Source organism: Grampus griseus (assembly GCF_964374135.1).
Source record: "Grampus griseus genome assembly, chromosome: 18".
Taxonomy (NCBI): domain Eukaryota; kingdom Metazoa; phylum Chordata; class Mammalia; order Artiodactyla; family Delphinidae; genus Grampus; species Grampus griseus.
The window spans coordinates 55212612-55229162 of NC_139012.1; the positions used below are offsets into that span (position 1 = coordinate 55212612).

Below are 16551 nucleotides of genomic sequence, written 5' to 3' on the forward strand. Positions count from 1 at the left end.
CACGAACTCGTGTCCCCTGCATCAGCAGGCGGACTCTCAACCACTGCGCCACCAGGGAAGCCCCACAAATATTCTTAATAAATTCCATTATTTGGTTTTGTCAGCCCACTGCAAAGAGTTGGCATGCTGTTAGAAGCAGACACATGGGTACAAAGGAAGTGACAACTGATAGCCTGACGTGGAGGGAGGAGACTTGGGAAACTGAAAAGCAGGCTTGGAACTACTAGTAAGCAATTTGAAAATGATGTTGTAAATAGTAGTGATCCTAAGTTGGCAAGGAAAGATTAAGTAGCTTTTGCTTAATAGACAAAAGATAGGCAGTGCTTCTTAGGATTACTGTCTTAAATAGATAGAGTAAAAGCTTTGGTGTTTAAAACTTAGCTTCAGTAATCTGCAGTCTTTTCTATGTAGGTTGTTGAGTATCTCAACAGAGCTGGAAAATAAGACATGTAATTTTAAGTTGATAGGAGCCTTTTGGAAGCACATTGATATATTTGTTATACAATTTGTTAATACTATTTATTGTCGTAATAATCCTTGTAGACATAGTTGTAAAAGAGAAAATGGGATTTGTAGGATCTCTTCTATTTGTTTCCTTCCTTTATTTATGACTGCTTCCATTTCAGGAAGGAACATCTGCCATGGAAAATCTAAACGAAATGCAATGTATGTGGTTTCAAACAGAATGCATTTCAGCTTATCAGCGTTTGGGAAGATATGGGGATGCTTTGAAAAAATGCCACGAAGTAGAAAGGGTAAGTTAATAGAGTTTTGGCTTTATTTTTCTCCTGTAAGGTGACCAAAAAAGCAGGTAGATTTCTGCATGGGATCATCTACCTCTTATAACTACTTTGGAAACTTCATTGTGAAAAAATTCTTGATCTTTAGCCTTTCAGACATTCAGAAGTTGTGAATAAATGATTGCTTTCTTTTGATCCTCAAATGGTTATGATTTCGACATGTCTGCATACTTTTGCCTGAAGGAAGAAGGAAAAGATTAGTAAGTTATTGTTGCTATGATTAACATATACTCAAAACTCCTGTTCCCTAATCGGGCCATTATTGATTTTCACCTCTAGCCTAGAAAGGTGTACAAGCTGATGGCCACCTCTCTCCTCTTTATGTCAGGATCTGCTCTATAGTCAGCCTCTCTCCAGTTTGTCTTCCCAGGATATTTGTTCTCACATTCAGCACTTTGTACACAATGTGTGGCTGGTTTGCAAGCTTATTTTATTACTTGCTAGGATTATGTGTGTGATGTGCCTTAGTAAGGGGACTTTTCTTTTCCTTGTGTGTGAATTTTTGTTTTCCTGTTCTTTGTCATCTCTGAAGCACTCTCCTTCCAAATGGACCACAGGAGGAAAAGAGCCACAAATGCACCCCTGAGGCAGCCCTCAGCAGCCCTCAGCTGGGGGTCACTCGGCAGCACTGTCCCAAGCTGACGCAGTATAGAGCCACAGGCGTCGTAGTCAGGTGAGCCTGATGTCTGCACTCTGGCAGTCACTTTGGCCTTTTTCCCACGTGAAACTTCTGAGGTTGCCCAAAAGGAAGGCTAAATCTTAGGGGGTGGCTTTGGTTGGGAACTGGAACTAGGATTCTACCTGAGCCCTTTTAGAAATAGCTTAGTTTTTGCTTTGCTTTGTTTTGTTTTGTTTTTTTCCTTTTTAAGCCTGGGCTTGATGGCTGGATTGCTGGGGAAAATCCTTCTCATCTTCTTGGAAAATATAAAGCCTTTGGATGATATTTTCAGGCAGTATCCAAGCATTCTAAGTTTAAATCAGGCTCTTACTTCTGTGACAAAACCTAGATCACTAGCTTGCTTCGACACTCCTAGACGATGGTCACGCTAAAAGCATTCTGCTTGTTACTAAGGAAAGACATTTTTATTAACCAGGACATTCTCAGGGAGCGGTAGATTGTTTCCCGAGTGAACAGCCTACTCGGCACGTATGGACCAGTAATTCCAGCGAGACCATAATTAGAAATTTATCAGATTTTCTGTGAAAGTCAAATTTGAACACCTGGGGGTCATCCTGAACTTTTCCAGCTCTAGTCCCATTCCTCCTAACATTAGTAACTGTACTACTTTACTCTTTTTAATATTTTTTGAAGATTGTTAGACTATGATTGCTAGCTATTCCATTACTAAGTTTCATTCCCCTGAGTTTTCAGTGATTTTGAACTACTGCAGTTGAACCCTTGACCAGAGTGGGCGTTGGGGTGCCAGTGCTGTGTGAGGTTGAGAATCCCTCTGTGCCTTCTCGTTGCCTCTTTGTATGTGCGGTGCCTGCGTATCCGTGGTTCTGTATCCGTGGATGCAGCCAACCGTGGATTGTGTAGTCCTGTAGTATTTACTGTTGAAAACAATTCACATATTGGTGGGCCCACGTGGTGGTGTTCAAGGGTCAGCTGTACTTCCAGTTCAAGAAATATGTTTTGACTGGTAGAAAGCATTTTTGAAGGAAAAAAAATTAGAGGAAACCATTGGTTATCAGAGATTAAAACATGGTAGAAATCGTCACCCTCTGGTCATGTTATATAACTGTTATTGCTAGAAACTTTACAAAGTGTCTTCAGGGTTTGCTGTTGGTGCTTGAAAATATAACCAGAAGCAGATAAGTAAGAAAAGGTCCTTCATATTCCACTTGTAAGCTAGTCTTTATGGTGAATGATTTATACTAAAAAGTGAATATTATAAGACTTAGCTCTTCTAGTGGTTATGTGTAAAAACATTAGTGTATAGTACAAATAGGGTGATTAAATGTTTGCTGATTAATGCTTCTGAAATTAATTTCTAATAAAATTAATATAATCTAAAAGAAAATTCTTGATATAATTGTAAGGATTTACAAGTAATTACAGAAATCAAAGATATAATAGGTATCTGTTTGAGTTACTTTTGTGCCTAGGTTTTAACTATTTTAGTAAAGAAATGAGCACCTTTCAGATATAAAATTTCGCAGTTGACCTTCTAAATAGAAGGTCATTGAATAGAGAAATAAGTTCCAAGAAGGGCTAAGTCCTTCTCCCTTCAAGAATTCATTCAAGAGTTCTTTCACTGAAGGCAGTTTCAGCTTAGGACATACTGCTGTATGCTCTTACTAATTGGATTTGAAACATTAGATTTCTAGAATGGCCCACTGTAGTACCTCTTCTGCCTTCATCTTGCCCCACTTATAGGATTTTAGGATTATATATAAAGATTATGTAGTCCGACCCAATCTGATGTTTAGAACTTGTTTTATTAAAGACAAGACAAAATGACCACCTTCAAAGTATTGGCTGTAAACTTGTGTTCATAATAATATTTTTAACTATTTTATCTTTCAAGAATTGAGCTTTCTTTTCCTTTTTTTTTCAGGTGATTAGTTTCTCATTATTTTAGTATATTGATTTATATCTGAAATAGGAACAATGTATATTTCTAAAACTTTTTGATAAGATCTAAGATTTCTGATAGATCAAAACCATAGGAAGTTCATAAATTTATCTTCTAGTGCATCTTAATCTTTATCAAATTGACATGTGCTTTTATTTATTTTAAAAAATTTATTTATTTTAATTAATTTATTTTTGGCTGCATTGGGTCTTCGTTGCTCCACGCGGGCTTTCTCTAATTGTGGCGAATGGGGGCTACTCTTGTTTGCCATGCGTGGGCTTCTCATTGAGGTGTCTTCTCTTGTTGCAGAGCACAGGCTTTAGGCACGCAGGCTTCAGTAGTTGTGGTGCGTGGGCTCAGTAGCTGTGGCTCACAGGCTCTAGAGCACAGGCTCAGTACTTGTGGCGCACGGGCTTAGTTGCTCCATGGCATGTGGGATCTTCCCAGACCGGAGATCGAAGTCAGTCATGTTCCTTGCATTGGCCGGTGGATTCCTAACCACTGTGCCACCAGGGAAGTCCTGACACATGCTTTTATAACAACTGATTTTCTATAAAGAAAATAGAGTTGCTTATTGCCCTAGTTGGTCTAGTTATTATTATTTCTTAAGTCCAGAGATTTTTGTAGCCTTTCCATGTATGAGCTCCTATTAGTCTCCTGCAGCAACTCTGAGAAGTACTGGGTGGGAGAATCTGGGTCAGAAGAGAAGGCCTAATAGGAAATTCCTAAAGAAAACCATACTTTTAAGCTGTGAATAGCATTTCTTAATTTTTTGATACAAGCCTAATTTTGACAACTTAAGCAATTCCTGTCAGCATTCCCGCCGCATTTTCCCTCACCCCCAAAAGAGAGAACTAGTGTTCATGATGAGGGGGAAAGTGAGTTAAGGGCATAGGCTGTATGTTAAAATTAGGGTGCCTAATTTCTGCGTGACCTAAGTGACCATATCATGTTCATGTTTGGCTGAAGTGCAGGGAAGGTAACTTTACCTATTTGCCTGTTTTTGTTATCTAGTATATTTTTATGTTTTATAAATTTGGAGACTTAAACATCACCCCAGGGTAGTTCTAGGGAGATCTTTGTGGTAATGGACTAGTTCTTTATCTTGATTGTGGTGGTGGTTACACAAATCTACACACGATAAAATCACATGGAACTATACACACACATTAAGCCAATGTCAGGTTTTTGTTTTGATAGTTACTATAGGATATAACCTTGTGGGGAAACTGAGGGAAGAGTATATGGGACATCTCTGCACTATCTTTGCAACTTCCTTTACCTATAATTATTCCAAAATTAAAGTTAAAAAAGAAAATCAACCTAGGATTATTTAATTGTTTTTAAGTAGGAATATGCCATTCCTGAGCAGGTTCCTGAGACACAGGCTTTCAGTGGAAAAACTGAGAAGGCCTCAGACAAACTGGGATTAAGTTGGTTACCCTATTTATGGAAGACATTAACTGGAGAGAGGCGGCCTATGGGCTGTTACTGATACAGAGGCGGCTTAAATGTTTGTGGTTCCATATGGCTCCCTCTAAGACTTGACTTAAATCTACGTCTACTAATGCTATAGGAATATCTCTTGAAACTTGTGTCTGCCTTTTTACACATAAATGTTTCTCACCCTTAAAAAAAGGTCCTGTAATCTCTCAGATGCTTTCATCTCATTATGTGTGCCATGATCTTGGGCACTGCCATTTGTCCTCAGTCAGTTGTATTGAATTTTAAGATATTATAGTGCTAGATATAACTTGATTTATATTAGCCGTGAACAACTATGTAATTCCTTGATTTAAAAAAAGTTTATGTTATTATTTGTCTTATTAATGGGAGGAATGCAACTTTCAAATATAACATTAAAGCATGATTCTTGAACTAGGAAATATAAACTAATTTAAAATGTTCATTTTTTTTCTTCCCCATTTCTTTCCTTCACAATGTATACTTTTATTCTTTTTATCTTAGTATTCTTCCCTTAAAGTCTCAGGTACTTACAGTAATTCTGTGTATAGTGTATTTCTAATTACCAAGATAACTAAAATTATCAAATGATATGGACAATTACTAATGTGTTCTCTGCACAGTGAGTTACTAGGCCTCTAGGACAGAGGGAAAATGAAGTAGTAGCAGAGTTTGATCTGTGTTTGTGTAGTGAATCATTCATTTTCCTATATATTTTTGGCGAAGTTAAAATAGGGGAAAAGAAAGAAGATGGAGGTAGAGATGCATGTAGGGAAGAAAATAAAAGTATAAATTGTTTTGTCAGAGGGTTAGTTGTCTTTTTTCCGTGTAGGGGATTAGTTCTTAACCCTTTTTGGGCCACGGACCCTTTGAGAATTGGATGAAAGCCTCAAGCTCTCTCCTTAGGAAAATGTTATTATGCTTGTTTATAAGTAGACTCCAGATTAAGAACTTTTGCTAAAATGGAATGTAAGTAGATAAATGGGAGTTTAATGAGTGAGAGAAAACCATAATGTTCTGCCTTTGTAAAGCAGTTTGCTGTTCAGAATGAACTTTAAAATAATTATTTGATCCCTTAGCAACCTTATGAAATTAGCTGTATATATTGATATTTCTTTATTCCTAACTTAGGTTAAATAATTGAGGCTCTAGGAAATTAACAAGTCACACGAATGATAAGCAGCTTCTCTCCTGAGTTGGCAGATATTGTGCTTATTGAATGTCTACTGTGCTAGGCCCTGTGCCAGGTAGTGGGGATGGATATGATAGGCTTGTCCTTGAAGAGCTCTTGGTTGAGTAGAACCATCTAATTTGTAGACATTCAGTGTGAACCTATATATATTTAGTCTCCGTTCAGCTCAGTTTAACTCTGCGTTGCTGATTTTGGGGGGAATACTGAGGAGAAGTATTTCATTAAAACGAAAATATCAGTATGTTGTAATTTCCAGGTTTAAAAAATAACCTGATCATCTGACTTTAGTTCCCTGACCAGGGTTGAATTCGGGACTGGCAGTGAAAGCGCTGAGTTCTAACAACTGGACCAACAGGGAATTCCCTTCATCTGACTTATTTCATAGAAATTGAGTATCATAATAAAACATAATGTATAGAGAATGGGCATGGATCATAGGAAGAGAAACTTAAGTTTAATGCAAAGAACACCTTGAGGTCCTTCATATGTTAAACACTGGAGAGGGCAACTAAGTGAAATTGTGACTGCTTACATTATCTTTCGGGCTTTTTATGATTTTCTTTTCAAAAGTAGACATTATTGACATAAACGTAAGGGATAATTTTGTGGTTTTGTTTTTAAGCATTTTTTTGAGATAACCGACGATCAATTTGACTTCCATACTTATTGCATGAGAAAGATGACCCTTCGTGCCTACGTTGACCTTTTGAGATTAGAAGATATACTCAGGAGACATGCCTTCTATTTCAAGGCCGCTAGATCAGCTATTGAAATATATTTGAAATTGTATGATAATCCCTTGACCAATGAAAGCAAACAACAAGAAATAAATTCAGGTAACTGAAAAGGGACTTGCTTAAAGAGATTTGAAAAGAACACAAAATTTCAGAACATCATTAACATAACGATGAAAAAGTATATTATCAGATGGATGTGAAGACAACATTAGATAACTGATAATACCCAAAAAAGTGGGGGGAAGACTTAGAAAAAGTCGACAGGATGATGTCCTGTAACTGATGCTTCTAAATTACCCTAATGGAATGACCTGTAGTCATTCTAATTTTTATCGTTGGTAGGGCCCATTCAGGAAAAATAGAAATGTTTATGGGCTGTTTTTTTTTTTTTTTTCTTAAATAGGAATTGAAGATAGTTTTGAGCTTTTTAGGGGAAAAAATATATATTTGTACAACTTCGAATACCTACTTGATTGAAAATAATAATACCAATGAGAATATCTGTATAGAGCCTTTTATTCACTAAAATGTTAATATCTAAGAATATTTGAGAAATAGCATGGAGGCAAATTTCTGATCAGATCACGGGTGTTTATGTGCACTTATCCTTGATATATTCATATTCCAAGAGGATAGTCATCAGCCCCACTTTATACAGTTTGGGACTTGAGCCTGAGAGAAGATGATTTGCCTAAACCCATGTATTGTGTAGGAAGCAGAACCAGGCTAGAATTGGTTAATTTTAGTTGATGCAGCATTTGCTATTGCATTTTGTGTGCCAGGTTTGAGCTAGTCATTAGGAGTACACTTTCTAAAAACTTCTATATAGTTGCCCCCCAAAAAACTATACTAATAGTATGTATTGAATAAGAATATGAGGAAATTGGAAACATTGACTCAGAATTTTCATTCATTTGGATATTTATAGAAAACCTGTCAGCCAAAGAATTGAAGAAAATGCTTAGCAAGCAGAGAAGAGCTCAAAAAAAGGCTAAATTAGAAGAAGAGAAAAAGCATGTGGAAAGGGAACGTCAACAAAAAAATCAAAAGAAAAAACGGGATGAAGAAGAAGAAGAAACCAGTGGTCTCAGAGAAGAACTTATACCTGAAAAATTAGAAAGGGTGAGATGAACTTACTGTCTTTACTTGGTAAAATTTATGTTATTTCGTTCTGTTCTGACCGTAAACATAATTTATTTAAATCTGTAAATCAGAAGCTATTTGTAGTATTAGCCAAGATCATTATGATAGTCATCAATTGTTTTTGAGTAATAATATGCACATTTTGGCTAATGCAAATTATAGATAGAATTGTAGTTGTGGTAGGCAGAATAATGGCCCTCCAAAGGTGTCTGTGTTCTAATCCCTGGAAACTGTGAACATGTTATATTTCATGGCAAAGGGAATTAAGGTGGCAGATGGAATTTAAGGTTGAACTTAGCTGGCCTTTAAATAGGGAGAGTAGCCTAGATTATCCAGCTAAGAGCCCAATGTAATTAATCACCAGGGGCCTTAAACGTGGGGGAGGGAAGCAGGAGAGGAGGGCTGAGTGGTGGGAAAAGGACTCAATCCTCTGTTGTTGCTTTGAAGGGGGTGGGGTGGGAGCCACAAGCCAGAGGGTGTGGGCATCCTTGAGAAGCTGGAAAAAGGCATTGAAACATACTCTCCCTTAAAGCCTCCAAAAGGAAATGCAGTCCTGTTGACACTTTGATTTTAAGCCCAGTGAGACCCATGTTGGACTTTTAACGTACAGAACTACAGGATAATAAATTTGTGTTAATACAGTAAATTTTTGGTAATTTGTTAGAGCAGCAATACAATTAAATATGGAAGCATTTCATATACCTTGCTAGATAATGTTTTAGCTGCAAAGAGAATAGCATCTTATCTCCAGGATTTTCTCAAAGTGTTAATAGTTACTTAGGAACCAGATTTAGGGAAATATTTCCTATTTAGGGAAATAGCTTTCTGGTTTATTCACTATGAATCTAGTATAAGTATTTTAAACTTGTCCTTTTTTTCAACTATGTAGTGCAATTATATTTGCCTCCTTTAAATGTTTGTAGTTTAAGGGGCTTGGTAGCATAATGGTACTTGTAGTATAATGGTACTTGTAGTACCATTTCATCAAATCAAGTCTGTGGAATAATTTCCTGTATTTTTTTTGATTTTTATAAAATTATCTTGATTTTATAATCAGAAAAGCAATAGAACTATTTCTGTTTTTGAAAAGTATTGACTATTTGTTTATAGTTGATAGTTTTAAAATTTTTTCTTGCTTACTTGGTTATATGAAGAGAACTGTCTAAATTACTTCAGCTATGTATTAATATAAAATTTTGGGGGAAATTTGACTTGTGTAACTGCTTTTTAAATACAATAATTTTTCTTTCTGTTTCAAAATAGATAGAAAATCCATTAGAAGAAGCTATCAAGTTTCTTATACCTCTTAAGAACCTTGTTGCTGATAACATTGACACTCATCTATTAGCATTTGAAATATATTTTAGAAAAGGTAATAGTTTGAATTCAGATTTTAATCCTTGATTTTATTGGTGGCCATATTCAATAGAATCTTTGTGAATTAGATCTATTTTTGTTTCTTAGAGTTTCATTTCAGCCTTCCACAAAGGCTCTTAATTCCTTTTTCCTTTGCTACTCAAAACTTTACTGAGTAATAAATTAGAATATTATGATCAAATGAATAATTTGAATAGTCATACAAGTTGTTTACCTGAATCAGTCCTTCATGATTTTTCAAGCATTTCTTTAGAAAATAATATTATCTTTGATAACCAAAGGCAGCTTTGAATTTTGCTTTTGAATGTTACAGGAAAGGTAACACTTTGTTACTGGATTTTAAGTGAGGCTAAAATAAAGTGAAGAAAAAACATACATAAATATTGATGCTGTTACTTTTGTAATTTTTTCTGACATAGGAAAGTTTCTGTTAATGCTGCAGTCTGTCAAACGAGCTTTTGCCATCAACAGGAATAACCCATGGTTACATGAATGTTTAATTAAATTTTCTAAATCTGGTAAGTATAAAAAAGGTAATATTTATGTAAAAGTAAATATAACAGTTCAGCTGTCTTCCATTAAGCTGGACATTAAAGAGATTTGTAACAATGTAAAGCAATAAAAGTATAATATTTATAGTATTTAAATGGAGATTTATCTATAAAATGAACATGCTAGCAAAGATATGTTAGAAATTAGTGCATTTTAAGCTAGAATGTATTTATATTCCAAAGGAATAATACTATTTTTATTATGTAAAATATATCAAGTTTAATAATAAATATAAATGTATTTCAATTGATTTTGTTTCAAAGTACAGACCAAAAATTTTATAAACTTCACATGTTCTCTTTTTATAGTGTCTAATCATAGTAATCTTCCAGACGTTGTGAGCAAAGTTCTGTCTCAAGAAATGCAGAAAATATTTGTTAACAAGGATTTGGAAAGTTTTAATGAGGATTTTCTCAAACATAATGCTACCTCTCTTCAGCATCTACTTTCAGGTTCGTATTTAGTTCCCAGGGTTAAAATGTTTATGGGAAAAAGTTAGAATGTGACGAAAAAAGAAAAGTTTGGAAAGATTATCAACCTCACTAACTATCAGAGAAAAAGAAATGAACACAATACCATTTTGATCTTTCAAATTAGGAAAGATTATTTTTAAACACAACCATACAAAATCTGTGGGATGCAGCAAAAGCTTAGTTCTTAGAGGGAAGTTCATAGTGATACAGGCCTTCCTCAAAAGAAACAAGAAAAGTCTCAAATAAACAACCTAACCTACCACCTAAAAGGAAAGATTATTTTTGTGTGGGAAAAGGAGACTAAAGTATGGGAAAGATGTGGTATATAAGCACTCTTGTATTTTACTGCTGCAGGTGTGAATTGCCCTGGCCATGTAGGAAAACAATTTGTCATTCTTACCAAGAGCTTCATTACAACTGTGCCTTTTGCTGTAGTCACACATATTTGTGTAAATAATTTTAAAGAAATAATCCAAAGCAAAGAAAGAGCTTTAAGGGCAAAGATATTAACTGGAATGCTCTGTGTAAGGATGGGGAAAAGACTGGAAACATATTTAATGATGTCCAGTAATAGGGAAAACAGTAGTAGGTAGGTTCATATAAAATGACAGGTAGTCATGTAAAGTAATATTTATTCAAAAGATTTGTAATAACAGGGGTACTTTTGTAATATATATGCAGAATTAACATATAATCTCAGCTATGTAAAAATACACATGGCATAAAAGCTGAAAAGAAGCATCAAAGCTTTAATGGTTGACTTTGGATGTTGAGGTTATGTGACACTTATTTTTTCTTGTATTTTTTATTACTGTATGCATTTTGTGTTTGTGGGTTTGTCTGTTTTCTTTTTCACTTTTTGGCCGCACCTCATGGCATGCATGTGGGATCTTAGTTCCCCGCGCCCCCTGCAGTGGAAGCGTGGAGTCTTAACCACTGGACCGCCAGGGAAGTCCCCGTATTTTGTGTTTTGAGGATTTACTGTATCCTGTCTTGTTACAGGAAGGATTTTAGGCAGCATATACAAATTCATAAAATGACAAGATGGCAAAATGGAAGCTGGAAAAAGATTGCGGAAAAGCAGTTGGGGACAAGATGAATGGAGTACATAATATAATTAACTATGCTCCTACTTTAAATATTTTAACCTGAGCTTTCTTGTTGTAAAGGGATACCGCTTGGTTGTGATATCTATGGAAAAAAAGTTAATTCCTGTGAAAAACTACAGCACTTCTTGGTAGTAAGGGCAAATAAGAATTTCTCTTCAAGAACACAGAATAATGGAGGGAGACATTTCTTTATTATAATAATGGGACATGCCTTTCTAAACATCATATGAAATTCTAAGGAAAAGATAATTTTTGCCACATTAAAAAAAAAAAGCCATAAAGTCAGAAGGCCAAGTGGGAAAAATACATTAGATATGTAACTAATTAAAAGCTGATAATATACATACTACTCTTATAAATTAACAATAGAAATATAAATTAATAAAAGCCCAATAGAAAAATGAGCATAGAACATGGACCATGTAATTTATAGGGGGAATATAAACTGGATTTTACTTTAAAACAGCTTTAAAAATTATTTTCTTCGTGAATATGCAAACATTTTCCTGTTGTCCGTCTGTCACACTGCTCTCTTTTTTAAAAAAATTAATTTATTTATTTATTTTTGCTGTGTTGGGTCTTCACTGCTGCGCGTGGGCTTTCTCTAGTTGCGGCGAGCGGGGGCTACTCTTCGTTGCAGTGCACGGGCTTCTCATTGCGGTGGCTTCTCTTGTTGTGGAGTACGGGCTCTAGGTGTGCGGGCTTCAGTAGTTGTGGCACGTGGGCTCAGTAGTTGTGGCTCGTGGGCTCTAGAGCGCAGGCTCGGTAGTTGTGACGCACAGGCTTAGTTGCTCCGCGGCATGTGGGATCTTCCCGGACCAGAGATCGAACCCGTCTCCCCTGCATTGGCAGGTGGATTCTTAACCACTGTGCCACCAGGGAAGTCTCTGGAACCATGTTTTAAGTCACGGATAAGTATAAATCAACTCAAATGTAAGACATAGGAATGCACTCATTTTGTAATGTCTTGGTATTTCAGGTGCTAAAATGATGTATTTTCTGGACAAGTCAAGGCAAGAGAAAGCAATTGCTATTGCCACTAGACTGGATGAAACCATAAAAGATAAAAATGTAAAGGTAAGAGTTTTCACACACTGATTCCCAGAGATTGTGGATACTGAGTGATCTAACAAAACATATCTTTACAACATAATTCTTGAGTGGCCCTTCGGAGTTATGTGTAGATTTGGATCTCAGCTCTTCTACCAATTATGAGCTGTGTCATGTTAGGCAAGTTACCTTTCTTAGCTTCCTTTTCCTCATTTATAAAGTGAGGATGAAAATACTGTCTATCTCAGAGTTGGTGTTAACTGAAACAGTAAACTGTGAAGTGCTTGGCATATAATAAGCACTCAGTAAATGGGAACTATTGTTATTAATAAAGGACACTTTCAGTGGTCACAGTTTCAGAGACTCACTTTTTTTAAGTATTAGAATTCTATCACCCTCCCCCCCTTTTTTTTTTTTTTTGACTGTTGGGTCTTCATTGCTGGGCGCGGGCTGCTCTTCATTGTGGTGTGCAGGCTTCTCATTGCAGTGGCTTCTCTTGTTGCGGAGCATGGGCCCTAGAGCACGCAGGCTTCAGTAGTTGTGGTGCTTGGGCTCAGTAGTTGTGGTGCATGGGCTTAGTTGCTCTGCAGCATGTGGGATCTTCCCGGACCAGGGATCAAACCTGTGTCCCCTGCATTGGCAGGTGGATTCTTAACCACTGCACCAGCAGGCAAGTTCCTTATTGCTTTTTTAAGGTTTTGTAGAATTGATTTTTTAAATATTATTTTTTTTGTGGTGATTACTTATTATAGATAGCAAGAAGTTATTTTAGAGTGTGGCATTGTTGGTTTTCTCTTGCTTAATTAACAAATTGCATCTTTTGATTAAAGTAGTTATTAACCAGAGTTTTTTAAAAAAAATAATTTTTATTTTTCCCTTGTTTAAATAGACTTTAATAAAGGTTTCTGAGGCACTGCTTGATGGCAGCTTTGGGAACTGTAATTCTCAGTATGAAGAATACAGGATGGCCTGTCATAACCTGCTTCCTTTTACTTCTGCTTTCCTGCCTGCTGGGAGCGAAGTCGGCGGTCATAGCGCAGCTCTAAACCACACAGCTAACTGTGATGTCTTGGCAAGTGAAATTTGAAATCCCGTAGAAAGTTGACTTCTGTAAAACTCAAAGTTGAATTCAGATCAGGGTTTCTTTTCCAGCTTGTACGTTAACATAGATATGAAATGAAGTACAGTTGACCCTTGAACAACATGCGTTTGAATTTCGAGGGTCCACTTATATGTGGATTTTTTCAATAGGAGATACTACAGTACTATGCGATATTCAGTTGGTTGAATCCAGGGATGCAGAACCTCAGATAGGGAAGGACTGCTTATACAGAGGGCCACCTGTATGTTAAGTGTGGATTTTTGACTGCTTGGAGGGAGGGTCAGTGCACCTAACTCTTGCTTTTGTTCAAAGATCAACTATATTGGATAGAATTTTTAAATGGAGTATGCTGTAAGCTTATTTTATTCTTTATCCATCTATGCCAATTTACATTAAAAGCTCTTAAAATTGCCTGTTATATACTTGTACAGCTTTCTTAAACTTTGGAATTATCAGCATTGTGATTGGTGCTGTCACTTCGTATCATAACTATAATTTCTTAATTAACCTAAGTTGCATACAGCTCTGCTGTATTATTTTTTTTAGATCTGGGTTTCGTTTCAGAATCTTATGTTTTGATCCCTTATTGGTTTGTTTTGTTATTGTTTGTTTGCTTTTTATTAAAGCATATCAATATTAAAGTGTTAACTATATGTCAGAAGTGATATGGAACTCCTTTTGACAGATATTTATTTAAAATTTACTTCAGTTTGAGCTTTTGTCCACCTTACTTTTTGTGTGATTTACCGTTTTCCTTTTTAATAGCCGTGAAAATGCTATTTTCTGTTGAACAGGGGTACTCCAGTTTTATATTGATGATTCAGAATATGGGGATCTGTTTGCCTCTTAATCATGGAAGTTCACTGGTAAATTGGTTGCGTATCTAGATCAGTCTCAAAGACCCCCAGGCAAGAGTTATGCTTTCTTGGCTAAATTGCTTTGCGTTACCAAGTAGTTTGTACATGAGGGCTTCAAGGGAGCATAATAGGGTAAAATACAAATTACAATGAGATATTCTTACTCTTATAGCCATGCATTGACTATTAAATACATTTTTATATCAGCAAAATGAGAATTTAAACTATCAGCTAGTTTAACTATTAAAATATAGTATTGTTGAGCAATATTTTTTGGGGGGGGTAGTAGCTTTTGTTCTATCTTGTACAGAAAACAGTAATAGAATCATTGAATATGTTTCTTTCAGAACTGTATAAATGTCTGTAACATTAATACTTCCTTTTAAAGGCAAATATAAATTCAAAAGGGGAGATTTTATTTAGAGAAACAATTAATTAAAATGGTTTTCCTTCACTCTGAGCTAATATTTAGATTCATAATTGTTGAGAGAAAAAAACTTACTGTAAAATAATGCCAACCTATGTAATGCTATAATAAATTATTTTGTACACATTTGCTTATTTGTGTTTGTGTTGTTTCACACTATCAAAATATTTTTTTAAGGAATTCCTTTATTTTCTTTATTATTATTTATTTATTTATTTTTGGCTGTGTTGGGTCTTCGTTTCTGTGCGAGGGCTTTCTCTAGTTGCGGCAAGCCAGGGCCACTCTTCATCGTGGTGCGCGAGTCTCTCACTATCGTGGCCTCTCTTGTTGCAGAGCACAAGCTCCAGATGCGCAGGCTCAGTAGTTGTGGCTCACGGGCCTAGTTGCTCCGCGGCATGTGGGGTCTTCCCAGACCAGGGCTCGAACCCGTGTCCCCTGCATTGGCAGACGGACTCTCAACCACTGTGCCACCAGAGAAGCCCTGTCACAATATTTTTGCAAAATGTTTTTTCTTTGATGGAGTAAAAACTTAATTATCTTAGTTTTTACAAGTTTATTTTAAAAAAATAACCAACTACCAATATATTCTAGTGCCACAGCAGCTTGGCTTCTTTTCAGAGTTTTAATAATAATAGAACTAGGCTATCTTGTTACTGAATATCCTGGAAAACATGTAATTTGTCATGTTACTTTTAGCAAGATGCCATTTCTATAAAAGATGCCAGTTAATCATAATTAATGTGGAAATTGTGCTTTCAACAGCAGTCTTTAAAAAGTATTTCAGGGCTTCCCTGGTGGTGCAGTGGTTGAGAGTTCGCCTGCCGATGCAGGGGACACGGGTTCGTGCCCCGGTCCGGGAGGATCCCACATGCCGCGGAGCGGCTGGGCCCTGAGCCATGGCCGCTGAGCCTGAGCGTCCGGAGCCTGTGTTCCGCAACGGGAGAGGCCACAACAGTGAGAGGCCCGTGTACGCAGAAAAAAATAAAAAAAAAATAAAAAAAATAAAAAAAAATATTTCATTCGGATCATTTGGAGTTTCTGAAATATATAGGGTGGGTACAGTGGAGATGTGAGAAGTTAGGTTTAAGGTATGGAAGGCAGGATAAAGAGTGACACTGGGATTAGTGAGATCCAGTAGTATATTCCTCTGTGTATAGAGGTTGTATCTATTCTCCTACCTACTCCCATGCCACTTTGAGTATAAACATTGTAAACCTGGGATGTGCTAGGGATCTTTTTTAGATAAGAGGCAGGGTTTTGTATCATGTCCCTCCATCCCCTACCTCCAGCCTACCCCCAACTTTTAGTTTTGGAAAGCTAAAAGAGAATAATGATAAACCTAAAGGAGAGGCATCTGAGAACCAAGTACTAAGTGAAGCCTCTAGTCTCAACACAAAAAGTCCTTTGTTGATCTTGCCAAGTTTATCAGAACAGATAGGAAAAGACAAAGATTCAAGTGACAGTGGGATAACTTCAGAATTTGGCTTTTTTATTCTGGGCATGTCTTTTTTGTGTGTGTGCGGTACTCGGGCCTCTCACTGTCGTGGCCTCTCCTGTTGCGGAGCACAGGCTCCGGACACACAGGCTCAGCGGCCATGGCTGAGCGGCATGTAGGATCTTCCTGGACCGGGGCACGAACCCGGGTCACCTGCATCGGCAGGCGGACTCTCAACCACTGCGCCACCAGGG

At 36.6% G+C, this 16551-nt stretch overlaps 1 protein-coding gene across 7 annotated transcripts in view; it reads left to right on the plus strand.

Annotated features, from left to right (window-relative positions):
• Nucleotides 1–16551, plus strand: part of NAA16 (N-alpha-acetyltransferase 16, NatA auxiliary subunit) — an 80836-nt gene that overhangs the window by 50680 nt on the left and 13605 nt on the right. For 3 of the 7 annotated variants that reach the window (XM_082675699.1, XM_082675700.1, XM_082675703.1), the window contains 8 exons: nt 627–755; nt 6658–6871; nt 7701–7894; nt 9179–9287; nt 9712–9810; nt 10153–10296; nt 12406–12503; nt 13366–14959. In XM_082675699.1, coding sequence (XP_082531825.1) covers nt 627–755; nt 6658–6871; nt 7701–7894; nt 9179–9287; nt 9712–9810; nt 10153–10296; nt 12406–12503; nt 13366–13563 — 1185 coding nt within the window. In that variant the 3' untranslated portion in view covers nt 13564–14959. Of the gene's footprint in view, nt 1–626; nt 756–1332; nt 1474–6657; nt 6872–7700; nt 7895–9178; nt 9288–9711; nt 9811–10152; nt 10297–12405; nt 12504–13365; nt 14960–16551 lie in introns of those variants that run through there. The other 4 variants (XM_082675701.1, XM_082675702.1, XR_014298066.1 and 1 more) reach the window with 4 other exon arrangements.